The sequence below is a fragment of the Chenopodium album genome, chromosome 20 (assembly GCF_948465745.1).
Source record: "Chenopodium album chromosome 20, dcCheAlbu1.1, whole genome shotgun sequence".
Taxonomy (NCBI): Eukaryota; Viridiplantae; Streptophyta; class Magnoliopsida; order Caryophyllales; family Amaranthaceae; genus Chenopodium; species Chenopodium album.
Genome location: NC_137853.1, coordinates 564975 through 587836, shown reverse-complemented (window position 1 = coordinate 587836; position 22862 = coordinate 564975). Strand labels below are relative to the sequence as shown.

The window sequence follows — 22862 nt, the reverse complement described above, 5'->3', positions numbered from 1 at the left end:
ATTAAAAGATACTTCCTATTAAAATAAATGTGATTGGTTATGAGCTTGTGGCCTCTTATATTAGAGAAGTTTGAGGATGACACATCCTAATCTAGTGGAAGCAAATTTCACGGAATTGAAGATTATATTAATAAGGCCGGTCATTTAACTTTCTCCTTTGCTCTTTGATTGATTTCAAGTGCATGAGAAAGAGTCATTAATAATTGAAAGTATTAATAAGAATGTTCGATGTTCACATTACTCGACTATTCTACAAAGCAAGTTTGAATATTGGTCCATACTTCTTTAATTGCTTGATAAATGAACTTTAATGAAGCTTACTTAAGAACAGGATCCTCTTTAATAATTTACAAAAAACCCTTTTTTTTATGAACAAGAAAATTTATTTTTTATAATGGTGAAAAAATGTACGCCAATCCTACTCAAAAATTTCATCACCACAAGCTCTTTTCACCAAAGAAACAAACACCAAATTTTGATTTTAAAAGATCTTTGCTCTCAAACGCATCCAAGAGCAATCTTACCCCACAACTTGCTATTATGAGGCTATGAGCTTGCTTATTGATTAATTGTGATTGTCTAATTGTCTAACTCAATAAGGGAATACAATATAAAAACGACAATTAACTTCAAATAATTCCAATATGTCAAATTACCTCCAAATTTTTTTAGCAAAATCAGTAAAATAATCCAAAACAGAAATTACTCCAAACCATACAAATTATAGTCCCGGTTTGTGCAAAAAGTCCAAATATTACGTATATACAATGAACATGCAATATGCTCCTAAGATTATTGTTTATGATTTTACAATGAGAGCAATGTTTCTAATTGATGTTATAATCCTCATTATTGATTATTCTACCCCAAAATTCGGAATTAAAACAAATCAATTCTTATAAGGAAAAAAAAAAAAAGAAAAAAAAGACACATTTAAAGAGAAATTATCATCATTATCATATAAACATCTCATTTGTACAATTCTAAAGGATTCTCTACTACATCAAACACTAGGCCTAATCCAACAATCATCACAACAAAGAGAAAAATGAGATAGAAATACCTAATGTAACTAAACACCCCAATATTCACCACCAAATTATTGATTTATAGAGAGGTACTTTACATTAAGATTAATTTCCCACCAAACCTATTTATATATCTACCATATTATCAGCGTACTCACAATTTTCCGATATCTTATATCTCTAACAGTACACAAACCAATCATAGACACGTGACGCCGGGAATATGACTCGGACCCTGAATTCGAGGCCGGCATTTGCCTTTCCCGGCGGCGATCCTCATCTGAACCCTCTCGAACTCCGAAATCGGGCACGGAATAGTGATCTGACCAGGATGATCAAACCCATAAACATTCTCAGCTTCTTCCAATAACTTCCCAAACAAAGGATGGTTCAAGAACAGAACAGGAACCACAACTCGTCGCAAATGACCTTCAGGCTCCTCCACGTGTACAGCCAAGTGACCCTTTGGAACATGAACCGGTTTTGAGTCGATTAATGAGTCATGACCAACTCGGACATAACCACGAGATGTTACTGAGTTGATCAAACCGCGTTGAATCTTTCTTCCCCATTTACATAATCTCGAAATTGCTTTACTTCTTTTTTGCAGATTTTCACCTTCTAATCTCTCGTATTTGCTTGAATATGATCTTTTTCGGGTTACCCATTTGAAAACCCGGATTAATTTTCTGCCCAATTTGAATCCCCTGTTTCTCCCTCTAATCATCATTATGGCTTAATTAGTTGATAATCCGAGGTAAATTATGATTAATTGGGGTGAAGTTAGTGAAATTGAATGATTTTTTGAAATGAGTTTTTGAAAAAGGAGTCAAAAAAAGGAAAAATGCTGTCTTTTGAATAAACTCTGTTTTTTTTGGTGTAAAATGGTCTGAAACAGAGAAGAGAGAAAGTATAGGAATGAAAGAGCTGGAAGATGATTATGCGGATTAAAGGGAGGAGATATATATGAAAAATAATTGGAAAAATTAAAGGGTATTTTTTATTTATAAATAATTATTTTTGGGGAAATACAAAAAGTCAGCTGATTAATTTGTTGTAATGATGCTTCGTGGGTGTAACGATTAAAGTCTAAGCTCTGTTTATAATGTGTATTAATATTAATGTAAGAGAGTAATAAATGTTGGGGAAATTAACAATTGTCTTAATCAGAAATTGTTTGGTTTTTATGGTAATATAAAATTTTGTTAATTATGTAGAAGATTTGTTTGTTTAGTGGGTACGTATTAGTAGGAAGGAAATTTCGGTGGAAAGCGACAAATAAGGCAATAAATAAAAATATAAAATATCGTATACAATATGTGTGCCCCCTGCCTAACGTAGGGTGTACTTTGTACAGTAAATAATACGGACAATTACAAGTACTTAAATATAATTAGTTACATAATGGTACTACTAGTAGTACTAAAATATCAACTACCAATCAAACGGTTTTAGTGATTCTTGTACATATATATATGTTGGTACTTCGGAATAGTTAATGTTCATGTATTCTTTCTATATAATTGAAGGTATAGTGTGGAGTTACAACTTACAAATATGGTTATAGAATTATGTTTATGATGAATAGTCATTGAGTTCAAAATTATAAAGCGTTTTTATTGCACAGAGTATATATGAAGTACAATTGGATGTGCACCGTTGCTTATTACTGTATTTTTAGTTTTTGACATCAATGTTGTTTTCTATGTATACAAGGGATAATAATACCTCCAAATTTATTTAGCTGGATGTAAGCACAAGTGTACAAAGAACTTGTAATTTGAGTGATGTAGAATCTTGTATAAATCATGCAATCAAGTAATTAATCATGCTGAAAAGAATCTTGTTGCTAGGATTTTATGCACCGAATATGCATGACATGATTGGCATCTAACACATAAGTTGCATCCACTAGAAAAAGTGGACTAAGTACATACTAATCCCATTATGGGGAAATGATTTTGGCACACCCTAAATTGATTTTGGCATATCTCTATGTGAGAGCACAGTTTTCTATGTTCTTCTCACATAGGGGTGTGCCTAAATCAATTAATGGTGTGCCAAAATCGATTTCCCCCATTATCATAAGAGTAGTTTGCGATGAATCACAATTAGCTAAGACATCAAGAAGCAAATTATCGTATGATTAAGAAGCCTTAGCACATAAATCAATATCATGATACAAATTTTAATCATTTCCACCCCCCAAATGTATTACGAGTAGGTTAGTTGTATATTCAGCAATAATACATGATAATTGATAAGGTGTACTCTTAATTTTGTGATGCCAATAATTAATTACTTTAGAGAATAATTGGTTTCCTTATCTTGTGATGCTTAACATCAAGGAAGAATGCAATGTAAATATGTAGTGGCATTAAGCGTTACAATAATTAGAAATAAATCTTATAAATACATCAAGATTACTCTTCTTACTCTTAATAGATTAAGGGTCTGTTCATATTTACTTAATTTCAGTTCAGTTCAGCTCCCATCAGTTCAGTTCAGTTCAGCTCCTAATTTCCTTCTCTCATAAAATATTCATTTCAGCTTAGTTCAGTTCATTTCAGTTCAGTTGAGCTCCAATCAGTTCAGTTCAGTTTAGCTCAGTTCAGTAAATGTGAACAGGCCCTAAGATTTTACTGTCAATTAAATACTACCTTCGGTTCAATTTACTCGCAACAAATGGGTATTATTTGTGAGACATAAAATATTCGTTTGTTGTGAGTAAATTGAACCGGAGGTAGTATAAATTACTCGATCTCAATGTAAACTAAAACAATAACATTTAATTATATGATTCATTAATTCATATGTATACTATCTCTTATCTTATCTAGTACAACTCACCCTATGTTGTAACAATAACATCATGTTGTATAGTAATAGCCAAAACTACAAAGTAACATATTATTTTTCCTACATAACACACTAGCTACATGCCTACATATACCATCAATTTTTTTTTTTAAAGCAATTTCATGTAACAAAATTAACTAATTTTGTGTTGGAAAAAACTACTTCACCTACCAAAATTTCAAGTTGCATGCCTTACATCATACTCCGTACCAAATACTCGTAATATCAGAGCTACAGCTTAAAAAAGATTACGAAAACCTAGTTTTCTTGTTTGTTTATGGCATTGAAGTTCAAAAGAGATCTACTCATTATGAATCTCATAATCTCCAAGTACTATTTGGACAATAATTAAAATATTTGCTTTCCTTGTTTTGTCTTTTAACTATTGTTTACAGCTATTAAGTATTATATATGAGTGTGATTAGTTATATAATTAACATAAATAATTGAGCTTTATAATGCACGTAAGGGTCAAGAAAGATGATTATGGAATGCGTAGTAGATTATTACTTACCAAGGAAATTTGTCATTTATTCATTGTACGACCCTTTGGTGAAGGTTTGGGTCAGAGATAGCTTATCTCCATTCCCAATTAAGATTTTGAATTTAATTTGTTGGAGCAAAAGGACAAACACATTGAAAGCCTTACTTTATCAAATTGAGGTTTTTGATAGATAGATTGAGAATATTAAACGTAACTATAAAGTCCATCTAGAATAATAATAAAATGTAGCAATATATATGAATTAATATTAATTGGGACTATGGACAATAAATCAATAATACAACTATAGCATAACATGGTATTTATGAACCTTTTTTTTTTCATTTATTAAAAAAAATCATGCATATTTGTATTTATGTACTACATATCTAATAATCATACTTCGACTTGATGAAAAGTATTTAAACTGCTTAGAATTATATAAATATCAATGCAATTTGCATTTATATATAAAAATGAACATCACTAGCTGCAATGACTAATATAAATTCTTAACTTGTGCACTTAATTATTAATTTAAGAAAGAGCCTTCTTCAAGAATAGTAGTGGTATTATAATCATACTTTGAAAAGAATATTTGAATGGAGAGAAAAGTAAGGTATGCAAAAGACAAAAAAAAAAATCATAGTAAAAGTATTTACACGATGAAGCAATAAATTAAAAGCTGTATTCCGTACTTAGTCTTACTAAAATAATGAGTGTAATATTATTGTTAGTTAACTAATTGATTAATTAAGTGTAGATCAAGTTGGACAGAGAAAGTCCCAAACCTAAAAAAATGTTAAGAGTTTCGAAAACTAGCTGGTTTAAACCGACTAAATAGTGAAATGTACAAGAATTAAACGCAAGAAATTGGAACTTTTGGAGTACACACACGTACATTCCGTACATATATAGGAAACCAAGACAATAAATAAACACAAGTGTTGCTTTCTTTGGTTGTGATATACGGAAGTCTACACTTAGAAAGGGAGATTATTTGACTACATAATTAATACGCAATAATATAAAGATACTTCTGTAAAATTATGCCTTTATGGGTGGCCTCTTCATATATGTTTTTATAAAGTTGACATGATAAAATATCATAATTTTCCACTAGAAAATATGTGGAGTGAGCAATTTGCAATCTAATAATAGCACCAATGGAATACTATATTATGAGTAAAGTTTAAGAAATTTAGGGTATCCTACTAATACTTGTCAAAAAATAAAAAAATAAAAAAAATAACAATTTTGGTGAAAAACACTCCAATTAGGAAGAGGTTAGAATAATAATCATTTATTTCACAAAGCCTTTTTATTTCACAAAGCCTTTTTATATACAGTAGATACACATACACATATCAAGGACAATAAAAATAAATGATTGTGAGCTAGGAAATTTAGTTATTTTATGATGAAATTATAGATATAAAATATGATAAGAACGAAGAGTGTTGTCAATGCAAAAGTGGGCGTAGTTGAGGTAACATAATACTCGGTAGTATTTCTTTGAGAGAAAAGGAAATAAAGTAAAATGAAAAGAATTCATAAAATAACCTTAAATTTATACAAAAAGTGAAAAGAATTTCATAAAATGATCTGAAAGCAAGGAATAGTACTGTCATTTTTATTAGTTTAATCCGTTAATTTCAAATCAATAAAAATTATATGGATCATGGTGGATAATATGTTATGATATATACTTTGTTGAATATCGAATGTTACTTTGATCTTTTAGTTTTTAGTTGAATATCTTTTACCCTTAAAAAAAAAACATTATATGTTTTTGGAAGGAAACTTCATAGAAGGTGCAATAAGATCATACAACTTTGTAATTTTTGAGGTTCTTACTTTCAAGGTGCATGAATGTTTTGCTTTAAGAACTTTCTATTCCTAGTATGATTGATATCCTACTACTCCTATCCACTCAAAAAAAAGGAAATGAACAAATTCAGGACTTTCAGGTCAACATTATCCCTAGTTTTGGTACATTAAATCAACCTTTAAATTTGTTACTGATTTTTTTCAGACTCTATAAAATAGGTTGTGGACTAGCTAGTTGACAAAATTTGAGACCAATAACACCAAAATTTAACACGTGCACGCACGAGTGAGCAAGAAAACACGATCTAAAATCATGTCCCTCAAACTTTTGTTCATGTGCACACGAGTGGGTTACTTTAAATATATTCAATAAACAAATAATTATATGTACACTAGAATTTTCCTAGATGAATCACTATATAATATAACCTCGACCAAAGTTGTTAAGTTGGATTATCAAACTTTGGTTATAGAATCAATAATTTTTCATTGTCCCAAAAAAATGGACAACTCATATTATACAATTAGCAAGTCATGTTGTGATGGATTATTTGTTTGGTTTGTAAAGATCCAAGATTTACATGTGCCCTGGAGACAGCCATACATAGGTGGCTATTTTAAAAGCACTTTGCATAAGTTGTCCATAATCTATGAGGCATGGATCTTATATTACGGTATTTAAATTACCTGATTCGATTGTGGTGCCGGATTTTTCTTCGGCCGGCCACGTTTTGCCATTCCGGCGAGGTGGCACTTTGCTGAGGTTTTTATTCGTGTTTGTTTTTCTTCAAACCCCCAATCCGCTCTCGCTCGCCGCTACTAGACGGACTGACCCTCAGTTGGTTTCAATGTGGAAGATTTATGATATGGTAACGTTGAAGGGAGTCGACTTCAAGGTACCTATACTTGAACCCCTCTGGGCGCAAGCTTGGTGGAGTCTCAGGGCCCTCGCCCCCGGAGGATCCAGATAAAGAATACTACGCTCGTACATTCACTGTTTTTGAAGCTTTAAATTCAAGGGAATCGACCGGTTCCGAGCAGATTCGTGGAATTATTGTAGATCTATGTAGCGGTTGGACAGAAACGTTCAACCGCCTTTCTTCTAAAAAAGTCTTTTTTTCCTGACTCCGTTCTGCGTGCGTGGGAACAGCTCAAACAAAGAAAAGTCTGGTCTGAATTCAGGCACGGCCCGCCCGTCTGCTGCTAGGTCGGGGAATGGCGCCAGTCGAGGGCGCCGCTCCCCCCCCCCCCCTATCAAAATGATCAAAAAGGTCACAAGAGTGACAGGTTAGGTGTCCATGCCACCAACCAACCAAGAAAACGGCTTTAGTGACTAACAGGGAAAAATGGAGGGGGGCAAGGAAACGATCGATGTTACTGATGTAAATCTTTATCCGGCTTCTACGCTGGGCTCATATCAGCTCATTCAGTCGGAACTCACGAAAGGGAAATCCCTAGATTAAGAAAGAATTTCCTTTGATTCCATTTCAAAAATAGAAACAATTGGTATTTTTTTGGAGATTGGATGCAGTTACTTCGACAAGCCAAATAGAACCTGTAGTAAGCATGAATTGTTTGATGTTTTTCGAACTTTAGTGCAAAGTTCTCCCTTTAGGACCAATGTCGATCCTGAGATCCAACGCTTTGGCCTAATGTGGAAGCTGGACTGAGGATTCCTTGAGTAGAGTTGGTACTTCCCTCGAGGATAACACTCCTGACTATCTAAACGGAAGTTTTAGTGGCAGGAAACATGTAAGCCGCCCGCTACTTCTTTTACTAAGACTTATACTCAAAATTTACTCTGCAAGCTCAAGAGCTTGGCTTGTGGGATGATTGAAGGAATCCCAACATGCAACTGTGGTGCTATGTGCCTTCCTCTATGTAGTGGGACTTCCACAAACAACTGACTCAGCCAGTTAAGAGCCCATGGCAACCATGCCCATGGTATACGATTCTTCACAGCATCAGCCCTGTTTAAATTTAAAACTGAACGTCCTTTCCCCTTTTTATCTCGGTAACACGTTTAGTCCGGTTCACTTCATTTTGCTCTGGCCTCATGATAGAAGAGGGCAGCAGCAGGGCAAGCAATAAGGAACGAAGTGTAGTGAAGTTCTCCCAATGCTGCTGGAGAGGAAAGATGGGAAGAGAAGGAACCCGACTGAATATGACAGAACAAAAGACCAAGGAAAGAAAGAAGAATACACCAAAATGCAGGTGCTGCACCAAACGCTGGTGGTTGTTACAATAAATCAATTGATTCGTCATGGTAGAGAAGAAAAACGGCGCACGGACCGTACTCGAGCTTCGGACCAATGTCCCCACGTAGACTCCATGCGCATCTGGTGCAGTGGCTTGGAAGTAAGCTACCTTGACCATGTTCACGAATCCGTTTCAGGTTCTCGGGAAGAAGAGAAGGAAGACGGTGCGATGCCTTGGTGGTGAAATGGTAGACACGCGAGACTCAAAATCTCGTGCTAAAGAGCGTGGAGGTTCGAGTCCTCTTCAAGGCTTTTCCGAAGCTCGGCTACTTCGCGAAGGAGCACGCGGCGCCCTGCCTCGATTCAAGCCTCGTTCTTCCTTCTCGGGCCTGAGATTCTAAAGGAAAGGAGTTTCCGGTACCAGCAGTGTTTCGAGCGGGGTAAGCTTCCCCCGTGGCAACGATCACATGAACCCTAGAAAAAAAGTCCTGCTTACTCTACTAGATCGATATCCAACCTATATTATTAATATATCTTGTACGGCTATCTAATCCATCCCACTTGCTGATCGATAAGATGCCTTGAGCCTTTTGCCTGCTTCTGCTTCATCTGCAGATCGGATTTTCAGCATCAAATCAATAAGTCAGCTCTGGCTTTCGGCTTCTAGCAGAGCGAAGTGGAGTTTGGCCCTCGCCCCCGGAGGATCCAGATAAAGAATACTACGCTCGTACATTCACTGTTTTTGAAGCTTTAAATTCAAGGAATTCAAAGAAACTGTTTAACAAAACCTTGAATTTAAAGAAACCTTCCGGGTAAGGGCTTGGCTTAACCCTGTGTTCTCTCCTAATCAGGTCGGGGGCGGAGACCGGCTTCATGGAAATGACGCCCTTGCCTAAGAACCTTTTGAATTCGCTGTACGGAAGGTTTGGAATTAACCCTAAAAGCACGATAACCTTGATCTGCGATGACATCTATAGATAAGAAGGGGGGGCTTTTCTCTCTCAAAGAGGGCAAAGCTCCTGGGCCTGATGGCTTCCCAGAAAGCTTCTTTCAAACCTGTTGGCATATCATAGGCAGCGACATTTGCAAGGCGATCCTCTTCTTCCCGTGCCTCAGGAAAGCCCGGCCAGAACCACACGTGCAGTCGCCACGGAAAAGGTTCAGGTAGGGAGAACTCTTAGATTCTCAAGTTTTTTCAGTGGGAGACATTGAGTCTGCATGAAAAATCTGGGGGACTGGTCAGATCTCTCCAACTCGGGCACATTCCGAACCTGGGAAAATCCATCGCCTTCCCGGATCCGGCGGCCCTGGCGATTCCACAGCCTAGCCTGTCCTCCACCAACCCGAGGCACCGCCTTTTGGGCGGCTTACAGGTTCCTACCGCTCCTCTCCCGCAGGTCGAGCGTCTTCAAACCTTGATTCTCCTTTACAGGTACTCAAAAGTCTCATTCGACAGCTTCATTTTTGGCAGACCGGGGGGTGATCGGAGTTTTGCGAATTCTCCCCGGAACTAGAAGATCAACTCAGGGCTCAATAGCCCTTTTTCGGTCTTTTAAGCAGGGTTGAATGTTTTATTCAAAAGGCGAACAGCCCCCCTAACTAGTCGTATGGGGCGGGGTGCTTTTGGGCCAGTCTTGAATGCCAGGACAAAAAAGCTTTTTAGGAAGAGTGAATAGCACTTCCCGGTCAGTTTCCCGCGGCCGGACCAGAAAGGAGGGGGACAGCGCGAAAAGCAAAATCTCCTGCTTGACCTGTTCTTGGTTGACACACCTGGAACCATCCTGCCTAAGCGGCCGGCAAACCGGAGACGGACGACCACGGTCCCGCACTAACAGAAAAGCAAGGACGGGAATAACCTCACGTTGAGAGAACCCGTTGTGGAATTCGCTTCTAGTCTTTTTCCACTTCCAAACCTATCACGGAAGAGGGGCTCTAAGCGATCACGAGCGTCGACGCACCATGATACAGACTCCAAGTTCTTATGGCAGAGCACGAGGAGATTTTTCATCAATATGATGATGAGAATAGAAACCAGAAGCACGACCGGAGTCTTCGTGGTCCAAGACTTGAGGGAGGGCAAAATCAATCAGATTCTGACCTGAAAAGAATGCTTACTACAGGTTCTATTTGGCTTGTCGAAATACAGATTAATCAACAGACCTCGGCCGACGATTGAGCAAGAGAACCCGGATCAGCAAGAGAGCATCTGTTGAGGCGTCAGCGAGCGATTCAGCAATGGCAGACTCCTCCGACAGCAAACTCTTCGGTGGCGGATGCTTAGGTAAAAGCAGGAGATTCGACTACATAGGAATGAGCTTTTCTATTGCTTGGAACTCTGACTCGTATGGGTTGGAATTATAGAAAGATTCATGCAAAGGACTAGCGGTTTTCTTGCCGATTTGTCCCTTTTTTCCTGTTTTTTAAGGAAAATAAGGGACCGCCGTGCTGCTAGGAACCGAACGTGAAAGTTGTTTTCCATCAGACGGCTGTTCCCGTAACTCCACTCTCGACTTGGATTATATATCCAAAAAGGTCCGCTCTCGGCCATTCCACACGCTGCCTAGCAGAGGCGTGGTTATCTGAGGGAGAGGGAGCCTCGGGCTTCGTCCCATGAAGCGCCAGGGAACCATGCATTCCTCCCGGGCTGGGCTCTCGCGTGTCCGGAGTCCGATCAGATCAACTAGCGACCGGTTTACGGAACAAGGAGTTAAGCAAGGGCCAGGATATTTCTGGAAGAACCTGGGCGTCAATGAATTCCCGAACAATTCTCAACCAACATCTGCGTTCACTGTTGGCGGAAGCCAATGTCCCGGGGTCCCGGGGATCCATTCATATGAGTCACTCAAAACCCTTATTCCCCCGGGGTAAGTTGATTTAGAAAATCAAGTAAGATTAGGATTTTGTAAATTAACTAAGAGACCATAGAAACGCAGCAAAGTCTGTTGGGCAGCAGAAAATCCGTAATTAAGATCCTGAAGCGCTTGTCTGCAAAACCCTCTGGAAAGGTAGGTTTCTTGACGGACTAAACGTGTTACCGAGATAAAAAGGGGAAAGGACGTTCAGTTTTAAATTTAAACAGGGCTGATAGATTCAAGCCGGGGAAATGGTGGAATTTGCCAGCGGTTTCTGCTGGGCCTTTATCCTTTTTTTCGGTTCATTAGGATTCTTGTTGGTTGGAATTTCTTGAATAACTTTGTTTTTTTGAAGGAATCATCATTTTCTATCAGAAAGGCAGTGTCAGCCTCTGATTAAGAAGATCTTGGCTAGGGAAGGCTAACCCACTGCAGCTGACGGCGGATTGAGGGGAAATATGATTACTGTCACTAGTAACAAAGCTCAAGGCTAAAGTATGATTCCCGGTGCCTTCCGTCGGCTCTGCTGCTTCTGCCCCCCGGGAGAGAGAACTCCCTAGGAACTAGAGCAGACGCAGACCTTTCATCATCTTCTTACACCTAGGATGAAAGTGAAACCCCTGCGGGTCAGTCTATCTACTGCTTGCGCAATAGGTCCATGCCTTCAGTTCGAGCTGGGCGATGAAAAGTTTTATAAACACCGCCCAAAAGGCGGTGCCTCGGGTTGGTGGAGGACAGGCGAGAAAGAAGGCATTCGTCAGCGGAGGAAGGCCAACCGAGCGAAGCTCTTTCTTTTGGCCGTGCCGTGAAGTTCAATTGTATCCTCGAATTCGGATTTTCGAAGGACGCGACCCCCACCCACGGGGGGATTTCCTCAGTGAGTGCTACCTTAAAGTTCGTCTTTCGTGGGCCTACTGGACAAGAGCGAGTTGGTTAAACCGCGGAATGCAAACATGGCCAAAAAAGAGGTCAGCGCTACGGCCTCCTATTGTTTGATCAATTCCGATACATGATACTAATTCGATGACGTATCCACTATATCCGAAATGAATCAAGATAATAAACTTGTAATGTATTACACCAGAAAATGGATTATGCTTCTGCGGAAGTATCTACTCGTTACGGAATCGTGGGTGTCAAAGTGTGGATTTCTTATAGTCAAAAAGAAAAAGGACGTGCTATATCCGAAACGAAAAAAATATAGTAAATCAACCTAAAGGCTTGGCCTTGTCCCGTTTGGAGAATGACAGTGGCTCGGGGGATTGGGAAAAGTATCTCAACCTGTCGCGGCAGCACACCCCCCACTTCAAGCGCACCTCTGTATCGACTGTCCAAGCGATGACTGCCCTTACTCTAACAAGTAAGCAAGTAAACAGCCTTATGCTTTACTGATAACTCCCCAAATTCTTCGTCGGCCGAGGGGAAGGAGAAGAAGAGGTCTCTTGTTCATCCCCGCTCTCAGCAGCTTCTCTAGCATCGGCACCGACCTCGAAGCCGGTCCCGAACTGAGGCAATCTTTCCGGATTCGCTCCGCCGTTTCGCCGTGTTGTAACAGAAACACGAATGATATACTAACCTAGGTGGGATACTCTCAACCTTTCTTAAATGGAAAGTCCCACAACAGTGGAACGCCCCTATTCTTACAATCGAGCATTTTGTTCAAACCTTTGTGCACAGCTCTTCCCCTGGGTCTACCCTAACCGAGCCGGATTTTAGCTCAGTTTTAAATTTAAACAGGGCTGATGCTGTGAAGAAGCTGCTTTTGAGGATGATAGAGATCTAAATCTATAATTGTACTAGCTAAGCGAAATGGTTACTTGTGAAACGTTGTGTTGAACCATGAACTTTTGTGAACCTTAGCTGTCCCAGGGAAAGGACTAAGTATTGGCAGAAGAACGAGCTAGCTGACGACTAAAGGGGAAGCTTTTTCCCCCGCTGTGTGCGAACCTCCTTCTTCTTCCTCGTGCAAGCAAAGGATCGGACTAATGACGTATACTTGAATTCTCGACGTAGAGACAGAAGTCTCTACCTTCGTCCACTTCATCCCTCGTGAAAGTGCACAACTTTTTAAATATTTGGCACCACCTGTTGTGCCAGCAGCCAACTCCGGCGGCTTCCGATCCCTTTTTGTTGTAAGAAACTAGTATAGTAGGCTAATTGATGAATTGAATTCGGACCAATGATCACCCATGACTTCTGTGTACCACTAGTGCCGACCTTAGCGTACGATCTGGGCTGTTTCCAAGTAGAGTCCTCGTCTGCTTATTCGCTAGCCCGTGACGCTGACTGAATCCAATCCATAAACCCGGAAACGAAACAAAGTGCCTAAGGGTATAGCAGCCCGGCGTTCGAAACAAGTTTCTCTGGTACCTCCGAACACTTACGTTTCGAAGGGACCCCCCAGACCCCACCCAAGCGCCTTCACCCCAGTCGAAGACCCCACCGTGGTATGCGCCAATAAGACCACCAAAAGCCTTCCCCCACAGAACCAGATTCTGTCTTCTAATCCTATGAGACTCTACTTGCTTTCTACTAAACGAGCGAGCGAGCGAAGCCCTGCCTTTTTCTTTGTGTTTTGGCCTCCAGTGTGTTCAGCGGCAAGAGCGGGCATCCCCAACCAATGAAGTCTGCAAGTTTCACATCTAAAAAAATACCCGCTCCGTCCTTTGAGCTGTTCGGTTCGAGTTATCTCGGATTGGCCTTCCGGCTCGGTCTCTGCGGCACTCAAATTCCATTTTGGAGAGCTCCTTCGGCTCGGCTCCCTTTTACATGTCCCACCCCGAGAAAGCTCACTGCCCTTGGATGAATCTTATTTCAATCCCTATTTGACAGAAGGTTCTGCGACATGGACGCTCAGCCCAACTCGGTCGGTTGGATTTTCTTTGTTTTTCATCGAAAACGAACCACTATCCTTTTGAAGCGGGCAGGGAACATGGTCGTGCCTTGTGGCACGGCAGCACCCGTACTCCCTTACTACATAAGATAATATCATCCATAAATGAGTGAGCCCAACTTGCCACCAGTTTTGAAAAACTTGTCCAGAATGCCAAATTCACGCGAATTTGCAACCTCAATGAATGGAGAGAAAGTTCGCAAATCACGTCTGTACAAACGATCTAGGCCTGTATTCGGAGTTTCCCTGGGGTTGGTAAGGGAAAAAAGGGACAAATCGGCAAGAAAACCGCAAGAACGGCCCTGAGAAAACCGAATTCGCCCCAACCTCGAATTCGGATTTTCGAAGGACGCGACCCCATTTGCAAAGATTGGAGGATGAAAATAAGGGACCGCCGTGCTGCTATATTTTGTTACCCCCGTCGCGTCGCTCGTTTTAGATGGCTGTTTTTGAAGCTTTAAATTCAAGGAATTCAGTATTATGATGAAGAAAGCCGCTCCTTCATTGGCAACAGCTTTGGAAGAACGATAGGTCTCCTTACCAAATAATTGGCAACCTAACTGCGATAGTCGGGAAGACTTACTTTCTCTCTTTAATCCAATGCCTTATGTCATCAAAATACCTTGAAGATTGACTTCAATTAGCCCTTACTCCACAAAAAAGTAAGATTTTCTTTCTTTTTTTAAGCTTTGGTTTGTAAAGATCCAAGATTTACATGTGCCCTGGAGACAGCCATACATAGGTGGCTATTTTAAAAGCACTTTGCATAAGTTGTCCATAATCTATGAGGCATGGATCTTATATTACGGTATTTAAATTACCGTGAAACTACGATTATCAAAAGGGATCATGACATAATTTATCCAGGTTATTGGATTTTTAGTGGAACATACATGTAGTACATCTTTGTAAACAATTCTTAAATTTTGTTTGTCTTTTCAATTGTATGATTTTCTTTTCGTATATAAATAACGATCTTTATGATGACTTTATGTTTGATTAAGGGCCTGTTCTCATTGACTGAACTCAGCTGAACTGAACTGAACTAAATTGAACTGAGCTGAACTGAAATGAATATTTTATAAGAGAATGAAATTAGGAGCTGAACTGAACTGAACTGAGCTGAACTGAACTGAACTGAACTTCAACGTAAGAGAACATGGCCTAAGTTACTAACTATAAGAGTAATTGTAATTTTTTTTAGTAAAAATTAAACTACCATGTACTTGTATATGTATGTGGTACCAAAATATTATTGAACAAAGTTATATGAGGCTATGAATTTTAGAAGCTGAGTAATGCATAGTTCTGTATTAGGAATTATATTACTCCTACTTATCATAATTAAGCTATCCTAGAAGATATGAAACTTGTTCTATATTGAGATTTTTTTAAATATTTTTATAAACATAACCTCACCATGCACACGTCAATTAATTTACATCTTTGACTAAAGAACCAAATACAATTGTGCTCCTGAACTGGCCTGGTCTAATTGTTTACTTTTAGGGAAACACTAGTTTTGCTTTGAAAATACTATAATTGACATTATCTTATTGTTATTATATATTTTCTTCTTTGTTTAATATGTTTGTGTATTTTCAACGATTACAATTAATATTACTATATTCCCAAAAGTCATAGGAGTATATAGTATATAGCTGCTGTAGCATATTAATGGCTATAATAACTATATGCATGTACGCAACATAGCAATTTGCTTTGATTTGCCAATGATCTACTATACTCTATGTAAGCATGACTTCCTCCAGGCCAGCTTCCAGATCAATTTGAGTCAGCAACTCTTCAATACGAATTACGAAATACGAGTACTAGTTTTTTAAGATTGTTTTATACGCAATTTAATTGCTCAGATCACTATAAGAAGCTAGATATAGACACGCTATTAATTAAAAAAACATATACTCCGTAATAAACTTCAATAACATCGATTGAGAGTGTAATGAATTCCTATAACAATATACTTTGTACCATCAAAACCTATACGTACTTTGTAGTAGGTATCCCTTATGTTCAATTCTTTTTTTTTTTTTTTTTTTTTTTTTGTTTAATCAATATTCCCTTAATCTTATCAAAGCATAATAATATTGACATGATCTGATTATTGGTAGTTTGCATCATCACATGCATGCCAACAACCCATGCAACAGTACAATGTACTGCTAGGAAACAAATTAGACATGAAAATATAGTATACAATTCGACCACGGCTTTAATTTGCACTACAGAATTGAAAAAATTAGTGACTATATATGTCTATATATATGATATGATATGTTCCTTAATGCTTAAAATTAAAGGATAATAAAATGAAGCCTAACTAGGTTATAGTACTAATATATGCAATTTCCTTGGAGGTTGGTAGGAACCAAATTGAACCAAATTAAGGGCACATGTCAGCATAATTTGAGGTCATTCGAAATTTCTAATTAATCAAATAATGTTAAAAAAATAGGTGTACGTAATAACAAATTAATTAAATATAATGAGTATATTTTTAGTTCAACTGTGCTAGAAAATATTAAATGGATGTTATTAAGTAATTAACCAATCGTATCCCGACATCAGTAAAAAAGTTGCATGCCACGAGTATGCATGTTGGGTTACAAGCAGCATTTTTTCATACATCATCACATTTTTTTTTTTGATAACCATGTAATTAATGCCACTAATATATGGCACATGTACTTAGTTACCAACAAAATCAAATCAGCATACAGTCTACTGATTTGTTTTTTATACTGTAAGTTGCTTAGCTAATTAGGTACACGGTAGAGCATGTACCTAAATAATGGTTCTTGGGAGTCAAAATCATAGTTTCTCAAACTTCCATCAAATTTTGATCTTACCTAAGCTACACGAGATTTCTCTATTTTTTTGGAGTATGACTATGTAATTATTTGGGATTTTGGGAGCAAAATACAATTGTAGATGATTCGATTCCTTTTGCATATATGGTAACAAAAGAAATTTTAGATTATTGATCCAATCGCTCAAAACTTTATGTACTTAAGTAATCACTAGATATTCGTGCACTTAGGACAAAATTTACTACAGAGTATTTTTTTTTTTTTTCTTATTTCTCTTTTTTTTTTTTCTTCAAATGACCGACTAAGATTTCTTCAAATTTAAAAATAAGAAATAATAATGCTTAAAAGAGTGTAATATAATTAAAATTATATGATAGGAGAGACTGAGAGTAAGACTAGTACACTATAATTATTCTTTAACTTGCATAACATTATGAAAATTGTGTTAATTTATGACGAAATCACAGGTGAAAAACATACACTCCATCCTTCCAAAGCACCATAAGATGAAAGTGGACTATATTGTGCCTAGCCAATTTTGGACTGCAGCATGATCTTCATTATTTTTTGGGCCATTCATTCTTTTGTCCCAAAGAAACCAATGATAGAAAATCGCACAAATCTTTATTAGTTGGGCCTCATCATATGGGCTTATCGTTTGGTTTCCTGGATCGATTTCATCAAACTGGATCGATCCATAATTTGGCTTGATGTTTCCTACAGTATAATTCTATTTCCATTTTTATGGTTCATAGGTAAGATTCTATACAAAATACATCAGGCATATTTTGATATGTCACACACACAACTCTTAATAAGATCCAATTTTTTGCAATCTTTGCCCCACTACAATCATTAGTGGTCATGAAGGTCCCACAAATTTACCCTCACGTTCATTATATTATATTTGGTCCCAGTAAATTTCACTCTCATCAACATTTTGAAAAGTAATTTTACATCTCAATGGGATGAATAAAACATAACAAAGAGAGTACTAATGTTTGTTTGCAACCATGCAATATGGAGTATGATGTTTACATTTTTGCATAATTACTAACAATAGTTTCAGGTAAAAACAGATCTCATGAAATTACTAACAATCTAGAAGCAGCATTATCATTATAATTTTCATGATCATTTGAATGTAACCTTTATTTATTAGCAACATAATGATCTATGTAAACCACCAAAAACTTCCTGCAACGTCACTAGCTACCCAAGAGCTTAGCATGGGTAAGTGATGATGAATTTTTACTACACATCAAAATTAAAGTTACAACTTTCACGTAGTTATAGTAATGTATAATTACACTTTATACACCACTAACTTTGTTGTTAATTGCTATTGTATTTTCGTATGATTATATTGACTTAATTATAACCTTTGGAATGATAGAATTATACTAGTCATTCAATTGGTGATTTGGTGAGAGTTTGAATAATGTTTGAATATATTTATTTGTATATACCACCATTTTTACTTGGAAAAGGGCACATATTTGTTGTTCGCTTAAGACTTGGAGATCAAGCATGTAATCACGAAGAGGGCCCACTTCAAGTATGTCAATCCTGAGTTAATAATTATGCTTTATTTGTTGAGGCTGCTTATGGTATTATGAACTCTTTTTTTTTTTTTTTTTTTTTTTTTTTTTTTTTTTTTTTGACGAGAAGTATTATGAACTCATTAATCACACAAATATTCTCATAATAATTTATTAGGAAAAAAAATTCAAATTCATAAGTAATTGCTCGATATGTGTGTTGTGTTACGAGTAAGATCATTATATAGATAGATATATATAATAAAAACTCATTGTACTAAGTTTATAACTAGGTACTTAGGTACCTAAACTCTGAATACCAGTATATAGTGGATCGAGTAAAATTAATGTTCAGATCGAATAGGATTTTGAGTACTCGAATTAGAGGGCAAGTTGAAGGGGAGGGGGACTGAGGTAAACTACATAATAGCCTCTGAAATGCTTCACTCAATGACAAAGAAAAAAGGTTCAAGAGGTCTATTTGCTCTCAAACTAGACCTAGAGAAGGCCTATGACAGACTTGAGTGGTCCTTTATCAACCATTGCCTGCATTTTTTCAATTTCTCACTTTCTACCATTTCTTTGATCATGTCCTGTATATCATCATCTACTGCTCAAGTGCTTATAAATGGTAAACTATCTGAGGAATTCAGGCCTTCAGAGGCATTAGGCAGGGGGACCCCCTATCCCCCTATATCTTTATTATTTGCCTTGAATACCTCTCTAGACAAATCCATGAAAAATGCTTGAACAAAGACTGGAAACCATTCAGATTTAGAGGGGGATCCACTGACATCTCTCACCTCTTATTTGCTGATGATGTCCTATTATTTGGAATTGCTGACAGAAAAACCCTCAATTCAGTTTCAAACACCCTTACCCACTTCTGTTCAATCTCAGGCCAAAAAATAAATGAATCCAAAAGCCAAATCTACTTTTCAAAGAACACTACCACCCCCATCATTGATGAGTTTGAGCAAGTATTAAATGTCTGTAAGGCAAATGACCTTGAAACCTATTTGGGTTTTCCTTTAACTGAGAAAAAACCTAACAGGAGGCAGCTCTCTTCTCTAATTGATAAGATGGGGGAAAAGCTATCTACTTGGAAGGCAAACTCTCTTTCAAAGGGGGGAAAATTGACTCTTCTGCAATCTACTATGCTATCCATTCCTAGGTATATCATGTCTTGCATTAGGTTGCCTAAATTTATCCTGTCTAAACTAGACTCTATTTGTTCCAAATTCCTTTGGGGTGGGAATACTGAGAGTAGAAAGACTTCATGGATTTCATGGAACAATATTTGTAGAGAAAAGGAAAAGGGTGGGTTGGGTCTCCTGTCAAACTCTGAGACAAATTTAATAGGGCTGGCAAGGCTGTGCTGGATGATAGACACTCAGTCTAATTGGGCTGGAAGGATTCTCTTTGAAAAATATGTGAATAATAAACATTCCCCAACCCCTTTTAATAAAGGTTCCCACATTTGGAGTGCTGTTGGGAAAGGATGGGATCTCTTCAAATTTAGTCTAAGTTGGGAGGTAGGGAGTGGGGAGATTATCCAGTTCTGGGGTGATAATTGGCTCCAATCTGAGAGTGTGAGAGCTTTATTCATAGGTCCTCTGTCTCAAAGGTCTGATTCAGCAACTTTAGCAACCCTTCCCCTTGCCTCAAAACCTGATTTAGAGGAAGCAATCAGCTTCCAGATTCCTGAGGAAATTTTTCAGAGAATTGAGTGTACTCAGTTAACCAGTTCACCAGACTACAATTTCACCAGTTGGACAAAAAGGGGTAGGTTTGACAGCAAGAGAGCCACTTAGTTTCTTTGTGACTCCAGAGTAACATCCTCAGCAAATATCTCTATATCTGACAGGGATTGGAATCAAATCTGGAACTCAAACACCTATCCTAAAATAAAAATGTTCATTTGGCAATTGGCTTGGGATAGGATCCCATCAGCAAAAAACCTCCATCTAAGAAAAATAGCCCCATCAAACTCCTGCATTTTCTGTCCTTCTTTGCCTGAATCTTCTATTCATATTTTTCTGGACTGTAGCAGGGCATCTGAATTCTGGCAATTGCTGAACCCTCCCTCAAGCTTCAACAAATCCCAACATGAAACTTTCCACCATTGGCTTTTCAAAAATCTCAAAAATAAACAGCCCTCCCATAATCACATTCCCTGGAATACCATCTTCTGTTTCTGCATTTGGCAAATCTGGAAAAGAAGGAATTGTTGGCTCTTCTCTAAACAAAATATCCCTGCAAAAAAGTCTGTTAACCAAAGCTTGTGGGCTGCTACTGAATGGTTTTTCTCAACAAGCCAGACAGCTAGAAAAGAGCACACTCAAAGCTTTTGGTCTCCTCCCCCTCCTCTATTCTTAAAAGTAAATGTAGATGCAGCTTTCAATCCCTCTTCCAAGGAAAATGGCTGTGCAGGTGTCTGTAGAGATGAAAATGGATCATGGAAACAAGGGTTTCAATGGAAGGGCTATTCTGCATCAGCAAGTGAGGTCTCCTCCCCCTCCTCTATTCTTAAAAGTAAATGTAGATGCAGCTTTCAATCTCTCTTCCAAGGAAACTGGCTGTGCAGGTGTCTGTAGAGATGAAAACGGATCATGGAAACAAGGGTTTCAATGGAAGGGCTATTCTGCATCAGCAAGTGAGGCTGAGATTCAAGCTATATTTCTAGCTCTTTCATGGGTAAAGGAGAAGGGATGGAGTCACTGCATTATTGAATCTGACTGCAAGTTCATAGTGCAAGACTTAGATGAATGCAGGGATTTTATGCTAACCCCAAAGCTGAATGCTTGCAGGATGCTGTTACAGGAGCTAACTGAAGTCCAGCTCTATTATGGAGAAAGAGGCAAAAACAGCGTGGCAGATGTCCTGGCAAAGGATGCTAGAGGAAGGCTAAATACTTTGAATCATGTTTGTAATTTATTAGCTCCTCCTTTTGTCTGTATAAAAAACTTAGAACTTGATTCTGCAATCTGTACTAATCATCATCCTAGGGGCCAAGATCCCCATGCTGTACTTTTGGGCAACCCAATGGGAAGCCAACAAACTTTTAACTTAAATTAACATATTGCCTTTCTCCTCAAAAAAAAATAAAGGAAAACCCCATTCACTCAACCGCATGTGTGAATAGGGTATTGGGCAAACAAGTATAATGGGTAAAGATGGTATGGTAGATTTGATGGTCTTATCGTCGTGTAGACGATGTCCCACAACGGATATGCCTTTAGATTGTGATCAAATCACTCTTTTAGTTTGTAGGACATCAATAATAAGGGTACTTACCCGTCAATTACTCCGTATAACCTTTGTATTATTCCATTTCGTCATAAATTAGGATTCCATTCACATTGCATCCGAAGGTACTAAGGACCTAAGGTAGTGTTGTTTGTAATTTGATCTAAAATCAAAAGCACCCATGTTAAAGGGTACTTTTTACTTCTCGTACAATTTTATTTTTTTTTAATTTTATTATTATTATCTGCAAGCATGCATGCAACCTAATTAATAAGTTGCTTAAGGAAAGTAATTAATACTACTTCATTTCCAAATTTTGTTAGCTAGCATTTATTTGAATATGTTCATAAAAATATATATACTACTAGTAATTCTAAATTATATTTATGTAGCCAAAATAAGCTTTTGGAAAAATATTGATAAATAATTAAATATACTAAGATACCCTTTGTACTTCGTAATTGATTACTTGACTAAATCGATCAACTAAAAATCTACAATGTATCCAATTTGAGTACATGATTCAAATCAAAATTGATTTACCCGAACAAAATTTATTGTCAGCAATGAATTGGTATGGTTCGCCATACTCTTATATAACAAAGTATAAGGTTTTGATCGTCGTAGATTCAATTATATAAATACTGTATTTAAAGATTCAACTATTAGACTGTATTGTGTAGACATCACGTACTTACCAAAGAAGAAATTACATCACATTTTGCCACAAGACTTGCATGTGTTGACAATTTGACATTGAACTAGCTACGTGCATGCATTTCTTCCGCAAAGAAACTATATATGGTTAAATTGATGGGAAAATAGAAGAAAAAAATTGAAAATGGTCCCATGCAACATTATTATTGATTGAAACAGTATATATGTCTTGTTGTCTTGTTGACTCATGAACTCTTGTGCCCAATCTCCATATATCTTGAAATAACCAAGTCTTTTTGACGGAAAAATATCTTAGAAAGAAGCTAATTTAATTAGAAATTAATTAAAGTACAAAAAGGTGTATAAAACAAAGTATAGAAAGGGGTCCTAAATACCTAAGTAGCACGCTCAATTGAGTGTCAATTGCCAAAAGAAAATTC

The 22862-nt window shown here is 37.5% G+C and overlaps 3 protein-coding genes across 3 annotated transcripts; 2 read left to right on the top strand and 1 right to left on the bottom strand.

The window, feature by feature from the left end:
* Positions 1-683: 683 nt before the first annotated feature.
* On the bottom strand, positions 684-2008 carry LOC145598973 (auxin-responsive protein SAUR36-like). The gene has a single exon (XM_081655373.1). The coding sequence runs from the start codon at positions 1756-1758 to the stop codon at positions 1228-1230; it is 531 nt and encodes a 176-aa protein (XP_081511499.1). The 5' UTR covers positions 1759-2008; the 3' UTR covers positions 684-1227.
* A 12241-nt stretch (positions 2009-14249) lies between these two features.
* LOC145599064 (uncharacterized) lies at positions 14250-20330 on the top strand. Its single transcript, XM_081655478.1, has 2 exons — positions 14250-14395; positions 19244-20330. The coding sequence occupies exons 1-2, from the start codon at positions 14250-14252 to the stop codon at positions 20328-20330; spliced, it is 1233 nt and encodes a 410-aa protein (XP_081511604.1).
* A 607-nt stretch (positions 20331-20937) lies between these two features.
* LOC145599063 (uncharacterized) lies at positions 20938-21594 on the top strand. Its single transcript, XM_081655477.1, has one exon. The coding sequence runs from the start codon at positions 20938-20940 to the stop codon at positions 21592-21594; it is 657 nt and encodes a 218-aa protein (XP_081511603.1).
* The last annotated feature ends 1268 nt before the right edge of the window (positions 21595-22862 follow it).